Source organism: Lissotriton helveticus, chromosome 3_1 (genome assembly GCF_964261635.1).
Source record: "Lissotriton helveticus chromosome 3_1, aLisHel1.1, whole genome shotgun sequence".
NCBI lineage: Eukaryota > Metazoa > Chordata > Amphibia > Caudata > Salamandridae > Lissotriton > Lissotriton helveticus.
In genome coordinates this window covers 1,552,710,962-1,552,730,360 of record NC_136061.1, presented here as the reverse complement: position 1 = coordinate 1,552,730,360, position 19,399 = coordinate 1,552,710,962, and the positions used below count along the sequence as shown (strand labels likewise).

The following is a 19,399-nucleotide window of genomic DNA, read 5'->3' as shown; positions in this document are numbered from 1 at the left end:
GAGCTGCTCGAATTCCCCCCATCTTCTTGAGACCCTCACGGTGAGTAGGGCGCTTCGCAAATCCCTGATTGATTGACAATAATAAAAACCAAAACGTTATTTTTCAAATGACAATTTATTTCTCATGGTGATAACAGTACAGAAATGCATTTCTGTAAAACAGGAGTGTTCAGTACGCGAGTACCTACAGTGAACATAGACCATGATTAAACATGCTCAACTTGACAGAAATCCATAAAACCGCTAAATCCAATAATTTAAAATGTAATATTTACTTTCAAATAGCCATCTAATTACTTCTTGCAAGGAAAAATGTGGATATGCTCCTTCCTCATGGAAAACGTTATAGATACAATTTAAATTTAAGAGAAAAAGTAGACTGAGAATTTAACGTTCTGTAACTAAAATATAGCAAACATGTTAGTACTTAATCTATAAAACACCCTATACACACAGTCCAGTACAATTCCATGTTAATAACATTTTTGCATAATTCATACTTCCTTGTATTGGTTCCAGGGTTACTTTTTCATTGAAGCAATTTACATATTAAACTATATACCATTGTGATGAAATGCTATTTACAACAAAGTGCTTGGCCAGAGTCATTGAAAGAAGATGAGCTGAGCCTTAAGTGGAAAGCAGAATTCTACTGATATGCTTTTGTGACACAGTCATAAAAAAGGGTTGCGGATTGAAACTATGACAAGTGTAAATCACAAAATGGAAAAGCGTTCAATTATTGGAGTGTGTGCACAAATTAACAAAATGGAACTCTTTTTATTACAGCATGTAATTTCTCATCTATGCACTTAACAGTATAAAAGGTAACTAACCAAGATGTTGTTTACATAATACAGTACTTCCGTCATACCTCACCCAACAGTTGTATCAATTCAGCAGCACTATATGAAAATAAACAAAATAAACAAACACACATCTTACCTTGGAAATTACATTTTAATAAATGTAGTACGGTATTATATTACTTCTACTGAGATGCACAAACATTAATTCACAATGAAGAAGCTACAGGTGTAATGAATGATTGGGATTTAAAATTATGGATTTCACATATAAAACCAACTAAGCAAACTGTTGCCACCTACTTTACAAAAAGACAACCTTTCCATTTTGTTATCACTACACCTCCCAATTATGAAACGCGGTCATCATCGAGACGCTGGTTTTATTACGTGTATAATGTAAAAGGAGATTCCACACACCCAAGCTTAGCACTGTGTTTTGCACGTGGTGTGTCAATAATGAGCCTACTAAACTGTGAGGAATGATGTGCGTTATTTTTTAACAATACATTTTTGGGAGGAACTTGGCCAAATGGTGTATATGGAAACTATGAAATATTAAAATGCATGTTCCTTTACCTACATAGAAAATACTTAGCGCAATACAAAAATTGTAGAAATGTTTCTTTCTGCACCAGTGCGGTGAGAAAAGGATACATTAAAGAAGTTTTCAAATGACACTACGTTTCCACCAAGAAAGAAAATACATAGGAGGGTTTAGGATTTTGGCACACTGGAGACTTTATTTGGGTACCCTGAGCGCTATCTGAAGTTCAAATGATCATATCCACTCACCTTGAGATTACAAACAAGATAGTCATTGATAGTCACGTCTCAGAAGGCGCGCATCTCCTCAGCTCTCTTTAGGCCAATCAGGAGACTCCTATTCCAGTCTACTACTGCTCGTAATTCCTATACCTGTAAGCACAATTAATGGCGCTCAACTGCCTGGGCTAGAAATCCTCAAAGGGTCCCAAGCAGATATGGTCAAGAAACACTAGCTCACCTGCTATAAATTTGACACTCTTATTCTGAATTATTTCTGCCCTTACCAATTAGTAGGAAAAGAAAATCATTTTGTAGGATCAAACCCTTGGCCTTGGGCATTAATAAACACAGGTAAAAAGGGACACAAACACTTTTAATATGTCTCAGGGCGGAATAATGCATTTCCTGGGTGCTAAAACTGTGAATAACTAAACCCTGCCATTAGCAGTGCATATGACTGCAAAAGAACCTCAGATTTCAAGTGAGCTTTGGCAATACTTTGCTTTTGATATAGTGTTTGCTACCACAATCTTGTGACTGTACCATTCGAGACCTTGAGCAACTACTATAACCACTCTGAATCCTACATCTTTATTACCCTCCAAAGATGTCAAACTTCGAACCTCTAATGTGTATGTTGAATGAAAATTTCGACAGAAAATTAGCAATTCATCTATTTTTGGAGTACCAGTTAGAGGTGGATAACATATTTCCTTAAACCAGAGTCCGACTCTTTTCTAATCCCAGTTAGCGGGAACAGATCAAGCGGAGAATGAGGAGTTCATAGAAAGTGCATGCTAATGGGAGGCCGGGCCCAAAGGATCTGTGCTGCAGAGCGTACATTCGCAGCACCATTGCCACTCCCTAGCGACAGAAGAGCAATGCCTGGAGTGAGTCCAGAGACTGGCTACCAAGAGAAATCGGGTGACCAAGTGTTTTTTTTTTAAAACAATCTTTAGTGCTTCAGGATGAAGCATGGTCGATATAGATTTTAAAGGGGATCCACAGTTTCTGAATCTGCTTCTGGATAAGAAAAACTGAAAGCTAAACTCCTACAGCATGACAAGGCTGCTGATCGATTTGTGGTGTTCTTCTCCCCTGCCAAGCACGTGCAGGGCAACCCATACCTTCCTCAAAAGCCACATGGATCTAGGAATGCATAGGCTGCATGCCTATTCAGACGGTCTACCTGCAGCCAATCTGAAGTGTCTAACCAAAAAAACACGTCAAAAAACAATTTGGATTGTCACCCTGTCGACTAACCTGCTGTTTCCCCAAAACTGGTTGGCCACCCATCAACAATAACGAGGGGCTGTGTTTCCACCTCTCCGATTTGATGCTGCAGGTCAGCCAATCAAAACTTATGTGGCCACTGTATCAGTTTTGAGGCCCTATTAGTTCACTTTTCCTTCAAGATGTTGTCCAGGACTAACGCATTTCTAAACATGGCAACTTTTATTTAAAAATAAAGGCCTTTCAAGACAAACCAAATTGCTATCTCAAAGAAACTTTCATTTTCAGCACCAGAAAAAAAAATGTTTGGTGGTGTCTGGATTGAATGGTAGCTGAATCTCCTAAATACATTGTACCTGTTACCCCAAGTAAAATTGCATGTCAAACACAGATCTGAATTTAACTCATTTGCCTCAGTGCTACTATTGTGCCTGGTACAGAGCCCTGCAGCCTCCATGAAGACCAAATTAAACCCCAAAAATCGCCTTCACAGTGTGTGCTTTAGATCAGGGATCATAAGAATGCATTTCTTTGGGTTTAACAGAAAAGACAAACAGATCAGTATTTAAAAACCAATGTATACATTTTCAGATTGAGTAAGAACCAACAGCCTCGTGTCACCGCTGGACATCCCTTTGTTTGTCCACACATTTCAAATTTAGCCACTTCACAACCTAAGTTCATTTTCTTAGATCGTGTCGGGCAATTGCCCCATGTCTTTTTCAAACAGTCTTCCCAACCAGATGGCCATGAGCAACTACACACTGGACACTACTGATGGTGAACTAACGGATAAAGGTCAGTGAAATCACTGCTCGTTTAACATCCCGCAACCCAAAATTGAAATTAAAATATGATAGGAGAAAATCAACAGAACAGATACACCATGCCTGAAAAAGGTCCCCAGTATTTCTTTCAAGTCTTCATCATTTATGATTGGAAAGTCCTGAATATGTTTACTCAAAGGCTTTCCTTATAAGGAAGCATATTTTAGCTAGGGTTCAACTTGTTCTTCTCAGCAAATAAAGAATGACAATATAGAAAGATCAAAGGCATTTGTTGACTCTTTATTGAAAGAATTGTTTCTCGCTCGCTGACAGATTCCATTTAATGGTATACCACTGATCAGACATTCCACCGGCATGTGAAAAATGACTAACATTTAGGCATGATTTGATATTTTAGATTTACCAAATATGATACTTATGTTGAATTCAACTAAAAGTAAGATTTGGGCCTGGCATTTAATGCATTACAATGATGACTATTGTTAAACGGCCTGTACAGACTGCACAATAAAAAAATAACGAGACAACTGTAATTTCTTTAAATAAAAAAGGAACACTTATCAAGAGTCTTTAGAGAAGTACAGGTATAAATATCTTTTTTGCATAAAACAATGACCTAAGTAACAGCTGTTCAATGCAGACTCGTTATAGCAGCATAGTGGTTGGCTTTTCAAGGAACTTCTTGAACTCTGCCAGCCATTGGGCACCCACGGCTCCATCCACGACGCGATGATCGCAGCTTAATGTAACAGACATCATGCTAGCCACGTCAAATCTGTGGAATGAGAAAGTATAACAACATTGAACTCCTAAAAACTTAAGTATTTTCCAGTTGCTCACATATCTGATGCTCTACGGAACTTGCAGCTTTCCTCCCAAGAGTTTTTCTTCACACTGGCGCTCCACACAAAAGGAAACATCGCTATACTCGTATGGCAAAACAAATATAGTGAAGCTGAGAAAATGCTTAGGGCTATTGCACATTGTAGCAAATTCTATCAGGCAGTCATGGATAACTTACAAAGAAAACAGTGCTAAATGATGAAGGGGCTAGCTTTTTTTACACAAAGACTGGTGAGATTCTGAATTAGAAGCAAGTAGGAAGACTAGCCCAATCAAGCAAATATCAAAGGTGATAGGCTGTCGACCATTTCTAAAACACAGAATGCGTAGGATGCGCTCCACAGCTTGAGGATCTCCACGCTAGTTATGTTTACTGAGCCACTCGAGTTGATCAATAGCATTTAGACCAACCATCTAAGTGTGGAGCCATCTGCCGCATTGCGAGTTGCCTGCAGGACTTTGCAACATGAACCGCCCTACCATTGTATGTTAGAACAGCCCTGTGCAATCCCCCCCCCCGCAACCCCCTGCCCCTCCCCCGCTCCCTCACCTCCCTCCAGTGGGCACAATAAAATCCTAACCCACTGAGAGTCCTCCTATTCACTCCCCTTCCCTGAGAGTCAACCGTGTCATATTTACCCAGACAATATCCAGTCAGAGTGAGGACCGCAGACTCTGCAGCAAGTGGCACTCGTCATTTTACCTGTATTCCTACTCAGGACTGCCTATTGGCTTCCATGTGTAAAGTTGGCTTCAGTCCCCCACAACTTAGATCTTTTGCATTATTCTTGTCTAGAAGGTATATGAAGAGCAACCGCGAGATGAGAGAATCACTGTGAGAGTGAGTGTCAAAGAGCGAAAGAGTAAGTGTGTGATGAAGTGAGTGTTTACTGTTGTGTGACTGACAAGGTGGATTATGGAGTCCTTTGTGTGTATGTGCTACGCAGGAGGGTTGTCTATATTGTGCAGTGCAGAGCTGGAGCTTCTGGACATGCCAGCCCCTGCATCACTTCTTCCCTCTCTCGCCTGTAGGTTGGGTGAGATGTAGCAGCCCATGTGCTTTAATGTATAAACACAATCTCTGTCACAGCGGAACCCATCCAACCCTTTCATGGTTGTGCCACCCCAGGCACCCTCTTTTCAATAGCTGTACAAATGGGGCCAGAGCACATCGACCTGACCCAGCCCCACTAGCCTCAGGAGGGACGAGAAAAGGGAGAAAGCACATCTGGGCTTCAAGAACAGAAGGAAGGCTCTCTCAGGTTAGGATGATCACCTGAACACTTCAGAGGTGCAACCTCTCCGGATTGGGGCGGCCTGAACACCAAAAGAGGATACGTTTTAGCTTCCTCAGTTAGTACTTCATTTAATTTGTAACTCTTTACTAAATAGGTTCAGTGCAACTGTATAGGAGAGGAGAAATGTGAAGAACCAGGTGTGAAGCCACTATGTGGTTGTCATGCACTTTACAGACTGGGTGTAATGTAGGCAGGCAGCAGAGTTGCCTTGATACAAGTTGGACCAGATCACTTAGGAGCAACGTTTGAATCTGCAAGGTAAAACCAAGGTCCACTTTGACGAGAGGACCTGGTTGGAGCCATTGCTAGACAGAGGCTAATTCAAGCCCAGAAGTCGCTCGAACCAGCTACTCAAGAGAAAAGAGAACCATAACATCTGGATTCAGGAACTGCACCACTCCTGTCACAATCAGGAAGGGTAAATGATATCACCCCCAAACCTCCCTTTTGTTTGCACGTTCTACTTATGACTGAGCCTGAGAACAACCTGTCGTCATTCAGCGGTCTCAGAACCAGAAGCTACGTTGAAGACCACCTTGTCCTGGTCAGTCACAAACTAGCCACTGGCACTCCACTGTGCATTCTGAGTATCTACAGACTGTTATGCACTGCTACCAGAAAAACCTGCCAACATATAAACTCCGACCACTTCACCATCTGATCTGGGGGCATTGGACGGCCACATCTCCAACTTGAAGCCTAGCAGGCTACTGGGTGCTGATGCCAAAGACTATGTCCCACAACCAGGAACTTGAAATTGGATACCGGATCATCCCTCAGGCAACCACTATGTACTCATAGAGCACTTACTATACTTTGTTTGAAGCACCTTCAGTTTTTTGCCTGGGTGGTGGGTTTATTTGGCTTTGGCTCATGGTAGGTGCGCAAACCATATTTCAGACAAATTTGTTTAGTTCACATATGACCCCCCTGCGACTAAGAAGATCTGCAATATTGGTTAAATAATCTAGGAACAAAGTCACTATTCTGTCTGTGTATTCTAAACTATTGTGTTTTCTGAACCACAGGAATGCTTTCGACCTCCCCAGCGTTCTCCGAAATGCTCCAGCATCCAGCACAAGATTATAAGGTTAACTGAAAGGAATCTCTATATGCTTGTGGGGTTGTAATTTTGGGCCAGAAGATACTAGAAACTTTTCGTTTTCTTTATGGACGTGGCTAATGTGAAGAATAGTTTACATACCTAAACTGAAGATCTTTTATTTGATAAAGTAAAGAATTCCCTGCACATTCAAGTTCTAAACTGTTATCTAGCTCCCTCGTTTCAAGAAAACTAGAGCGGAGGACGCTCCTTCTCATACCTCGCAGCCAAGACCCGGGACAATCGACCGATACACCTCAGAACCTCCTCCTTACTCATGGACTTCCAAAAGGAACCTCAAAACATGGCTCTTCCAGACGATACAGGCATGATCTCCTCCTCTCCCCTCAGGTCAGCCCTTCTCAGCGGCTGGATGTACTCACAGGTGATTAAATAGGTTATGTGAATTTTGTAGATCGCGGCTAAAGTGTCACACTGTTCTTGAGTTTTCCTCTCCACGCCACCAGCAACAGTAATCCTTGATTGTTCAACTCCATTGTCTTAGATTCTCAAGTAATTCAATGTAGTTCTTAAACATTCAGTCTGAAAGCAATAGCATTGTGGCCCCCAGATACCAGTCGTAAATAACAGTAACCTAATAGTTGTTGCCCAATATCCATTTATTGCTCTGGTACCCACAAGCCATATTTAAATAACAGCAGCATTGAGCAAGGCAGGGTTTAGACTCTAACTCTGTTAATAGTTAGGCCCACAAGCGCTGTACTTTTATCATGCTTAATGCCATTGAAGATATTTCTATTTATTAAGAGAAATAAACAGGAGTTCCCCCTGGCTAAGAGACCTATGACAAGCAAGCGACCGGTCACACAAAATTTTCAAGAACATGTTCAGCAAACATAGAAATTCATTATCCAGGCACGGATTTCTAAGAAGCTGCACATGGGCAGTCCTCAGACAAACAAACCCTTAAAATGTCGGCTTCACCCGAGAAAGGCAGCTTTGCATAGGTTAATATTTTGCAGCATGTCAGGGAAATTTCACACAGATGCACTAAAATATGTACACAAAGCCAATTCTGCCCAATAAGCAGTAGATTTACACACAGAAAACACTCAAATCAGGTGCACCAGGTACCTCAAAATTAAACCAAAGACTATCATGATGTCATTACATCCAGAGACTATAATGGTGACATCATCACAGACCATTCCATCCTTTTCTTACTTTTACAAATCCACACTACTTACTTGTTCACAAAATTGTTACAAAATACTAGAAACTTGTCACTCTGGGAAGAAGTGGTCTGAGAGCCCCTAAGGTGGCAGATCTGACTTCTTCCTTGCTAATTAGCAATGATGCATGTTTTTGGTACCATTTAATAAAGTTCACTTTGTTTCTGAGCAACCTGCTATGTCTGGTGAGTTTCATTCATGATATGCTCCTGGGAGGGTGCCAGTATTTCCCCATCAAAAATGGCCTCCACTCCCAATTGAAGTATCACACTCAGCAGCACAAATACCCAAACCCCTCCTATTTTACTCACGGCAAGAATATTGACCAACTTTAGTTCCTGAACCACAATTCAGATCACATTCCTTCACGACTAGTTAGAACCCTGTGGTTGCAAAGCCAACAACGAGACCACTGTAATGGATGTGATCATCCACATTAACCTTCCATGAGGAAGAACTCACCCTTTCTCGTTATCTGCTGGCACTAGCCTGCTCTCTGAACCACCGATGGCCAGAATACACGCCTGGGGTGGGTTAATTATGGCAGAAAAGTTCTTGATGCCGTACATTCCCAAGTTGGAAACAGTGAAAGTGCCACCCTAAAAAACAGAAAATGAAAGATTGTCACAAATAAAAGAGGGAGAAACACGGACTACAAGCACACATGACACATATGGAATTCATCTTTAATATAATTAACTGATCATGTGGACGTTGTCTACGTAGCATAGCTTTAGACTGAGATAATGTCTCCCCAAAGACAGATACATAATTTAGAAATTCATGTCAAGCGATATGGCGTATTATTGCAATGAAAACCATGCATGTGTTCACACTTCAGTTTGCAAAGAGACGCCAAGGACACTTCACGTCTTTAAAAAATATATATTTTAATTGACTACATACTCATGACACATTGCATATATAACAATATGAAGCACTTTGTGGTTACAAGTCGCACTACATAAAGTGTAGTACATAAACAGCATATTATTGGGTATTTATCATCAGGCCTTTTTTTAAACTTTTTTACGATATATTTTTAACCGACGTGACTTTTAATACGACCTCTCACCCTCCACCATAACCCTTCTTAAATATAACTGTACACTTTATTGGTCCTTCCACATCGCCTAGTGTTCTACATAGCTGTTACGAATAGTGAGATTACTGCCCTCCGTTTATTTGTTAGCAGATGTGTTCGAGAACAGATACTCGGGGTTCCTCCAAAACTGAGAACATTAAGTATCTATAAAAGGTAAATGACTCGTCACTTTACTATATGCTTATTTGACAGATCTATATACAGGGGAGTTTATGGAGCTCGTTCGTCGTTTTTATCACTTGATTTCAACGCATCCAACATAGTATCCCATCTTTGAGCAATAAACGTTTTCCTCAGTTCTGCACGCTTTTCCCCACGTAAGTATCCGCTTTCGGCTTCCCGTCATTGCACAGCTATTGACTGCCACCTTGTGGTAGGAGGTGCGTTGGTTGTTTCTCCAATCCATGATGATATTCGGCCAGCTTCGGACCCACTTTCCGTGAAGCCTACCTGGGTGTTGTTGGTTGTTCTGTCACTCAGCCTCCCTGTATCCCTGGAGGGATTGACCGCCCTGCCGCCCGGTAACAGCTTGCAGCACCCGCTTCGCGGGTGCCGCTGCGCGGCGTGAGGCGTGGGGTCGAGGTTGTAGAGGCGCAGCTCAGTCCGTGAGTGGAGGAGGAATCACCGAAAGTCTACCGAGGGCGTGCGCGCCGCAGGGACTCTCAAGACCAGGAGTCCCTGCGCTGCACAGGTGTGGACGGCCGCACCCGCAGCAAGACACGCCCCCCGGCTGTCCAGGCACAAAGGCGGGAAGTCTGCCTATCTTCAGCGGGACCCACTTCCGTGAAGCCTACCTGGGTGTTGTTGGTTGTTCTGCCACTCAGCCTCCCTGTATCCCTGGAGGGATTGACCGCCCTGCCGCACGGTAACAGCTTGCAGCACCCGCTTCGCGGGTGCCGCTGCGCGGCGTGAGGCGTGGGGTCGAGGTTGTAGAGGCGCAGCTCAGTCCGTGAGTGGAGGAGGAATCACCGAAAGTCTACCGAGGGCGCGCGCGCCGCAGGGACTCTCAAGACCAGGAGTCCCTGCGCTGCACAGGTGTGCACGGCCGCGCCCCCAGCAAGACACGCCCCCCGGCTGCAACGCCCCCTTTATAAACAACAGCCGACCGATTAGCGGGACGCGAGCGGGACGCCGAGCGAAGCCCGAGCAAAGGGCGGGCAGTCTGTGGCAGTCTGGGGCTGACAGAGGCTGGGCTGGGCCTCCCCCCTTACATTTATTGCTACTGGTCCAAGTTTTTGGAGTTAATCTGTGGGCCCCGAAGCCAGTATGTCAACCCGTTCTGGTAAGGCTTTCAGGGGCGGTGGAGAAAGTGCCTCAGGGGGTGCAATGATGATTGGCTCCATGGACAAATTCATCACTAGGGTGGCGGCTGTTATTGACAAGGAGATTGCAATATCGGAACGCCGCCTCTCACTAGATTTTCTCCCTTTCAATCGCTCCTCTCTGGGAGCTGTGGCACATGTCATGTCCCCAACTTCCTCCATTCCCACCGCACCTCCGTTTGGGGTTCTTATGGGGGAGCAAAATAATGTAGCACTAGAGGTTGGAACAGACATGATAGAAAGTTTGTTACCTGTTTCTCTCCCCACCAGTCCTTGTACTGTGGTAGCAGAGTCCCGCCCCGCACATCCCATAGTCAGCTCTCCCGGCACTATGTCTTTATCCGGCTCCAATGTTCCTACACTTGATCCAAAACCATTGTCCCAGACTCGATCTACCCGGGTGCATAGGAAAAGGAAAAGGGCGACTAACATCCGGAAGGGTTGTTACTCTACGCTTTACAAGCGTCCTAGGTCTCAGCCCCAAAGGGGTCTCATACATCTAGACTCCGGAGGGCCTAAATCACCTGGGAACCCCAATTCCCTACAGATAGCAGCCGACATCCCGCAACCTCCCCCCTTGGTCCCAGCAATACTTGTCTCAACAAACGTGGGCTCCCCACTTGAGCCCTTCGAGAAACTGGTAAAGTCTCTTCTGGTACCACTCATTGACCAAGTTAAAAGTCTGGGGGGCAGGCTTGACAGATTTGAACAGGTTACCAGGGACAATTTTTTTTCCCTGAAAGCCTTGCTTAAACTGCAGTCAAAGCCCAGCGAGGATAAGACAGATAGGAATGTTGTAAAAGGGGCTTTAGTGAGTCAACCTCTGGGAGTTCAGTCAACACTGCCAGCCAAGCCACCGGCCACCGGGGATGCTTTTATTCCAGCTTCCCAGGCCGGCGCGAGGCAGGCAAGGTCGAGTGCTTCCACTCATGCTGCTCAAGTGCATGCTACTCCCTCCCCAGCAGTGACAATTCCCGTGCTCAATCCTGCTCATAAGAAACAACAGAAGGGAGGGACTGGCTCAAACTTTCAATCCCCGGCTGCGCCATACGTCAAAACTAGCGGAGCAGTCTTAATTTCTAAGGCTAAACCCACCACCCCTCCGACCAAAAATCCCTCTCCAGTGGCAATCCCGCAGAAACCAACACGTAAGTGCCCCCCGGTCAACCTCCCCCCTGAGTGCCATCCGTATGTTGCTGTCCTTATTAAAGTTCCCCCCATAAAAGATATTCGGCAGGAAACTCACCAGGCGCTACAGAACAAGGTCATCCACTGGTTGAAAACTAATAGACCACTTCCATTGGGGGTGGATGGCCTGATTCTTGGCGTACGTAGGGTGGGCTGGATTGGACACGGGATAAAACCTTTCGAAGGTGACTGTGTGGTGGTTAATTTCCAAGACGCAAGAATTGCCCACTTAATATGCGGCCAAGGGCGATCCGCGGCCGGCACGGGTGTTGATGCAGTTGATCTAACATTCTTCTACCCGCGGACGACTCTGACTACTCCTTTCATCCAATCCGGGCTCCCCCCCCATAATATCAACGCCCATGGCCAATTTTTCCCAGGAAATACTGTTGCGCAGGCGTACACATGCCCCCTTCCACCGAATTGGGGCTCCTGGGGTTGCTGACTTCGTGGCGCAGCCAAGGGGACTCTGGCGATTAGGTGTCCCGGTGTCGTGTCCCCCCATTTTGCTAAAACCTATAGCCCTCCGCCCACATCAGAAGATCAGGTCACTGTTGAGATTTCAGGGGCACCAGGGGAGGCGAGGGTGCCATTTGACCTTCCAGTTGGCTTACCAGCTGCGGGTGCCATGGTCTTAACTGCTCCTGTCGAGACCTGCAGCGTTGCGGCTGTGGCGGACCCACTTATTAGGGTTCTCAGCTGGAACGCGGCAGGCCTTGAGAGAAAGTTGGCACTGCCCGACTGGAACTCGCTTGTGGAGCAATACTCCATATCCTTGTTCCAGGAAACCTGGAGCAAGGAGCCACGACATAAGGCAGGATACTCTACCCATTACTTACCAGCCGTCCACTCAGTAACTGGTAGGGGGCGCCCCTCCGGTGGCCTCCTCATCTGGGTGGCCTCTGAACTCAACTGAAGGGTGGTGGAGCGGGACACTAAATGCCCGGACCTTCTCAACATTTCCCTGAAAAACCTTCAGGGTCGAGTCATTTTAAACATCTTCAATATCTATGCCCGAGGTACGAAGGGGGGTAGAGAATCCCCAGTTATAGCTTGCCTGGAAGCCCTGCTTCGTTCGTCCCCACACAAGCATTGTACTCTGGTGGCAGGCGATTTTAATTGCACCTTCGAGCCCCTGGGCCCCGAAATTTCACAAGACCAAGAGGCACATGATAATAGGTGGGGGATACCGTCCTTAGAACTTAGTCCAATTAAAAAATGGACAGAGGTGGCCCTTCAGATTAACTCCATAACTATGGAGTTTGGTCTGAGGGCCGCTAATGGCAGGACTGTTTCCGACAAAGCTGGAGCCCATACTTACAACAGGCCTGGACATTCATCAAGAATTGACTACTTTCTTCTTGACGTAAATTTGTGGAGCATGGTTAATGACATGGTGATCTTACCTTCCGTGGAGAGTGATCACAATCTCCTCTCGCTCACATTGTCCCATAGGTGGCTATCTGGCACTGAGAGTAGAACTGCTTGCAATTCCACTTCGGAACTGACAGCAGTCTCTAACTGCGGTCGACGACTAAAGTGGACAAAGCTGTTACTCTCAGAGGAGAAGACTAATGCCATAAGGCAGCTCCTCACTGCAGCTTTAGATAACCTTGACCCCTGCGAGGGTGGGTTGTTGAATGTGACCACCAGATTCTGCACCCTAACCCAGGCTATCAGTGACGTTTTTATAGTCCCAGTTAGTACCAACAGGAGGAATCCCCGTTCAAGGGTTAGACAGGGCTGGTTTAACCAGAAGTGTAGGGAAGCGAAGTCGCTCCTTATTGAAGCAGTTAAATCTAAAATACCCATTAGGACTAGGGTGGCCAGAAGGCTCTATTCCCTTTGCCAAAATAACGCCAAGAAGGAGTGGGAGAACAACTACTGGCAGGACCTTTTGGCAGCCAGTCAAGGGAGAGATGCTAAAGGCTTCTGGGACTTGGTGGGAAACAGGAACCGTCCCGAGGATACACTGAGGACCTGTAGCATTAATGCCCAGACATGGTTTACCCACTTTCAAACACTCTATTCCGCCATAGAAGGCCAGCTTAATGATCCCTTCATTCTCCCGCCATACACCTTAGATATAGCCCTGGACCTGTTTTCTGTACAGGATGTCACAAAGCAGATCAAAACCCTGGTGCCACTAAAAGCAGCCGGCCCGGATGGCCTGCCAGGAGACATTCTTCGAGCCTATTCAGAAGAATGGGGGGTACTGATCTCGGCCCTTCTTAATGCAATCATCAAGGGAGGACCTGTCCCAGACTCCTGGAAAGGGGCCGTGGTAGTCCCAATTTTTAACAAGCATTGGCATAGCCAATAGGTCTCGCTTGTGGGACCTTATAAGTATTTAGTTTTGCAGCACAATATACGAGTTGCATAATCGGATATTGTGCTGCAAAACTAAATACTTATAAGGTCCTACAAGCGAGACCTATTGGCAATGCCAATGCTTGTTAGATACATGAAGCCAAAATTACAAGTGAGCATGTTACAAAAGCAAACGTTACGTTACATGAGACAATAGTGACAGTTGTGCAAGTATCAAGAGCAACAAAATACAAGAGGTAGCAAACGATATGTTCTTAGAGGAAACAAGCTTCTCGGCATTGCTGGTTGGGGGAGTGGGGGGGGTGGGCGGGGGAGCAGCAGGCAGATGCGAGTGGAGCGCGCGCTGGAGAGGGAGGGGGTGGGAGGACTAGGCAGCGGGAGAGAGGGAGAAAGGAGCGCGAGGGAGGCGTTTTTAGATACATGAAGCCAAAATTACAAGTGAGCATGTTACAAAAGCAAACGTTACGTTACATGAGACAATAGTGACAGTTGTGCAAGTATCAAGAGCAACAAAATACAAGAGGTAGCAAACGATATGCAATAGCATATCTGAGGGAACACGGCCTGGGGGAAGCTGGCTGGGGAGGGGAGGAGAAATGAAAGGAAGGCTGTGTTTGCGGGGAGAGAGAGGGGAGGTGCTGGTGTGGGAGGGGGGAGGTGCTGGTGTGGGAGGAGTGCTGCTACGGCAAGGCTGTGCTTGCGGGGAGAGAGAGGGGAGGTGCTGGTGTGGGAGGGGGGAGTTGCTGGTGTAGGAGGAGTGCTGCTAGGGGAGGAGAAGCCCTGGCCGTGAATGCTCGTGCATGTTCACGTGAACTGCAAGAAAACGCCGGGCTGAAACCCCTTAGTTTGAAGAGGATTTTGCCGACATGAATTCGATCCTATCCATTCCTGCGGAATGAGACAGGCTCGACCTAAAAAGCAGGTAGGAACACAAATTGATGAGTCATAAGTCGGATACAATGTGTTCACCATTTGGTATTTCAAGGGAACAATTAATCAAAAAATTGAGTGGACACAACATATGATACAAATTTATACATATAATCATAGCAAGCATTTATAAACAAGGGCTGATATGTCGTGGCTGGGTGATCAAAGTTCTCAACGCATGTTTCGGCACTGGACATGCCTTCATCAGGAGGGCCACAAATGTTTTTCCTACAGAGTAATCCGAAGATACATGTCTTAAACATGAAATACAGTAAAATCAATGGACATACACGGAGTTAAAAAAAAATCTAGGGGGTTAAGCTTTTTACTCAAAAGTTGCCAATAGGTTGCAAAAAATCTGGAATTCACACAGAATTGCGATAACTCAAGATTACCAATCACCAATGTTGGTTAAAAAGGAGTTAATATAGATCACCCATAGTGTGATTACAGACAGTGAGTGTCAAGAATGAAACTCAGATCAACCAAAAAGAGCCAAGAGAGAACCGGTAATGGAAGAAGGAGGAAATGCAGATAAGAATTGCTAGAACTCACAATGAATAGATGATGTCTAAAGCAAGCGTGCTTCAATGTATAGGCTTTGACGATGTCCAAGGCACAAACCTGTGTATCAAAATCTGTCATTATTTATCTTAGTTGAGGGATGACGGAGAATTCACAAACATTTCCGTAGAGAAGCTAGATAGTCCAAATTACACTGATGCTATTGCTAACTGTAGCGTTTATGTAACTCAGGATGCAATCATAAGAAAATATCACTTATTATGTAATAAGAGTTCTGCAGCTTGTTTATTCAAGGGATGGTAGTTATGGATATTTATATAGTACCTATTCAGCTCAGCAGCTACACTGTCTGGCAACATTATTATAAATATTTTAATATAGACACCAAGCAAGGCTACCTCTTTCAGGAGTATATGGCTCGCTACTTGCGTGTTTAAAGAATGTGATAAATCTAGGACCACTGGAGAGTACTAAGCTTCTTGGGTTATTGCACCTCAAATTAGTGTTTACTCTTTGCAAGGTAAAAAGCGGTGCCAAAAACGTAACACTTAACAAAGTAAAGCTGCAGAGTATTACCTGGAAATTTTACTGTAGTGAGTTTTAGATTCTGAACACGGTATAAGAGGCACTCGAGGCAGTAGTTTCTAGAAGGCCATTAAGTGGGCACAAAAAGGATCGATAGGCAACAGGAAACAGTCATAAGACATAGCTTGCTCCGCTCTACTATAACTGAACAGATAAATTAAAGTTGAGAATGGAACAAACTTCAAACCAGATGTATGTATCTTAATCTTACTAATTATACATTGTTACCTCAGTGCTTACGGGGAAAGTGCTCGATAGGTGAAACGGAGGTCCTGCTGTGAGATACTGTCCGTGTAGTTTGCACACTACAGGAAGCCAGGATAACCATAAAATGAGCTACATGTGGTACACACCACGGGGAAAGATACGAAAATTAAAATCTCTGACCCCCGTGAGAGCTTGATTAAAAGTGGCGAGTATTACATGGGTCAGTTGTTAATCAGTATGGGCAAATTAATGTACTCCACCGATGCACTTACCTATACATAAATAAATCCGGCGGCGAACAGATTCGCCATGGTGGAGCTCTTTCAGTTGTAAAATATTGATTTTTTTTTTCCCCCTGGTCGACGTGCTTGCGGCCCAGGACCCAGGCGGGCTGCTGACGGGCTCATGCTGCAAGTACAACAAAAGGAGATGAGAGTAAACCGGAGTTAGCCGTATGATTCTATGGTTCCTGTTAGGGCTCGGAGATTTAACTGTTAAGGACTGACGGATTTTATTTTTGTGGGTACGGGCCTTTTTTGGGTACTGCGCCAGATAGTTCGTACCTGTTTCTTGGCAAGAATGTTCGCCATGATAGAAAGTCGGCGTTTGTGCCGAGTGGGAGTCTTGAGTCCTCCTGTCCGATCACGTGATAACCTACGAGACTCTCTCATGAATGGATAACGTAGACAGACTACACAGTCTGGCTATTCACGTATGATGACTGCAGAAAATAAACGAGTGTCTGGTCACCCCCAAAGCAATGCCGAATATTGGGAATACTCACTGTTACCTGGCAGCGTAGACTGCCTCTGTGCTCACACAAAGCGATACACGAGCGCAGGCGGGCTCGCGGCCCTTGTCCTTCTACTTCCATGGCCCTGGTCTGCCCCCTGTCCTCGGGCTCGGGTCGTGCGCAGCTGATATTAGACCCGGGTCCTTGTCCGTGCTCTCTTTCTGTGGCGGGCGGGCACGCGCGCGCTCGCTCAGTGCGTAAGAGGGGCGCACTGGGCCTTGTTCTCTCACGCATCTGTATAGGAGGCCGAAAGGGGGCACGCGCCGGCAGTCAGACAGACGGACGGACCAAGCGCCATGGAGCCGCCGCTGCTGCTCGCCGCCTGCCTCCTGCTGCTCGGTGGGGCCCGCGCCGACCTCTCAGGTGAGTGCGAGGAAAGAGGGGGGGGACATCTCACCCTTGGGGGGTGGAGGCGGCGGGGGGGGGGGGGGAGTTGGTGTCTGTATGTGTGCATGTGTGTGTGTGTGTATGTGCGCTCGTGTGCCCGTGTGTGTGTCTGTGTGTGTGCTTGTGCGAAAAGCAGGGGCTGTGTGTGTGTATGCATGAGGCGTCCAAGGAGAGAAAGAAGAGACAGGAGAGGGTGAGCGCGCGACCTGATCCCATTGCGGCCGGCTGCGTGCGCGTAACAGCCTCTTGTCCGCTCTGCCTAGTCCTTGAAAGTAAAACGCGTGAAACGATTACAAAAGACTCGCTCTGCGACTGCAGGCCTTTGGCCTGCAATCGCAGGGCGAGACCTAAAAAGGGTTGTAGGGACCTACCTGGGAACTATAGGCCCATAAGCCTAATAGATTCGAGTCAGAAACTGGCGGGGAAAGCTATTTTGGGGAGGATTTTACAATGGGTGGATGACAACCACATTCTGTCTGACATGCAAGCCGGGTTCCGCTCAGGAACTGGAACTATAGAACAAGTGTTCAGGCTTATGGTATTGTACTGGAAGGTGGTGGAACTAGGCAAAGGCAGTCTTTACTTGGCCTTTATAGATCTAAAGACTGCCTTTGACCTGGTTCCGAGGGAGGAACTCTGGAGGGTGTTGCACGGTCTAGGGATGCCCCCGTACATTCTAAACCTGCTTATCAAATTGCATAATGCCACCTATGCCCAGGTTAGATGGGGCCTTAATGGGGAAATGACCGAAAAGATCAGTGTTGAGAGGGGAGTGCGGCAGGGCTGTGTTTTGGCTCCCACCCTATTTTCCCTCTACATCAATGGGGTGGTAGAGCACCTGCTCGGTGAACCAGCAGACGCCCCCACTTTGGGAGGCGTAAAAATTCCAACATTGCTGTTCGCCGATGACACCCTCCTCATCTCAAAAACCCTCCAAGGTCTCCAGAAACTCCTGAATCGCTTCCAGCACTTCTGCACCATCAGAGGACTTGTCATTAACGTGGACAAGACCAAGTATTTAGTCATGCACCCCCCTCGCAAACTTGGCCGTCCCCCTGTTTTGAATTCAACCCCCCTTGAAAGAGTGGCAAAATTTGACTACCTGGGAATCCGTTTAAGCGATTCGATGAATTGGTCTGCCCACATCAATAAAATGATAATCGGCCATAAAAGGGTGGGGGGGGGCCCTTCTCAAGGAGTACAGCAACTCAACCAAACATTGTGTTGCTCCACTAATAGACATCTACAAAGCCCGAGCTGTTTCTGCGTCACTTTACGGAGCTGAACTTTGGGGACAAGGCAAATTGGATTATCTGAGCAAGGTCGAGAACAAATTCTTAAAAGATCTCCTTGCTATCCCGATAAGCACCCCGACAGTCCCGGTGCTAATGGATGTAGGCTGCAAAGCAATTGGGGACCAGGCTCGCCTTCGCCCTCTCCTGCTTTGGGCTGGTCTGTGGAGGGTCCCGGAGCTAAAACCCTATGCTGACGGGCTAGCAGAGGTGATGGGCTCTGTTGGTTGGCGGAAAATCAAATGGCTCAGGGACATTAATCAACTTCTAGGGAATCTAGGTTTGGAATCCTGCTGGCTTAGCCACTCCGCTCCCCCAAAGGAGTCTCTAAAGAAAATATATTGGGAATGGGTCTCCACGAAGCGCGCCAGCAGCACTGCAATGCCACCGCAGCTTTTTTGCTAATAAAAGATGTTGTTGCCTTTGAGCCCTACATGGACTTAATCACCATCGCCATGGACCGGTCTTTGTACATTAAATTCCGATTAGGAACTCTACCCCTTGCCGACCTTTGCTCCAGGTGGAACAAGTCACAGTCAGCATCACGCTATTGTGCCTTATGCTCTGACAAACCTGAGACTGTGCCACATCTTCTATTCGAATGCCCGGACTATGGGCGCCCTAGATCACGATGGCTCAAACCTATTTGCAGAGAACTGGGCACCCGCCAGCACACGGTCGCCCTCCGGATTTTGTTAACTAA

The 19,399-nt window shown here is 46.0% G+C and overlaps 1 protein-coding gene across 1 annotated transcript in view; it reads right to left on the bottom strand.

Moving 5' to 3' along the window:
• Positions 1-3,858: 3,858 nt before the first annotated feature.
• DLAT (dihydrolipoamide S-acetyltransferase) overlaps positions 3,859-19,399 on the bottom strand; it is a 236,143-nt gene continuing 220,602 nt past the window's right edge. The window contains exons 13-14 of the mRNA XM_078682302.1: positions 8,494-8,630; positions 3,859-4,370 (exon numbers count right to left, since the gene is read on the bottom strand). Of these exons, the coding sequence (XP_078538428.1) occupies positions 4,241-4,370; positions 8,494-8,630 (267 nt within the window). The 3' untranslated portion in view covers positions 3,859-4,240. The remainder of the gene's footprint in view (positions 4,371-8,493; positions 8,631-19,399) is intronic.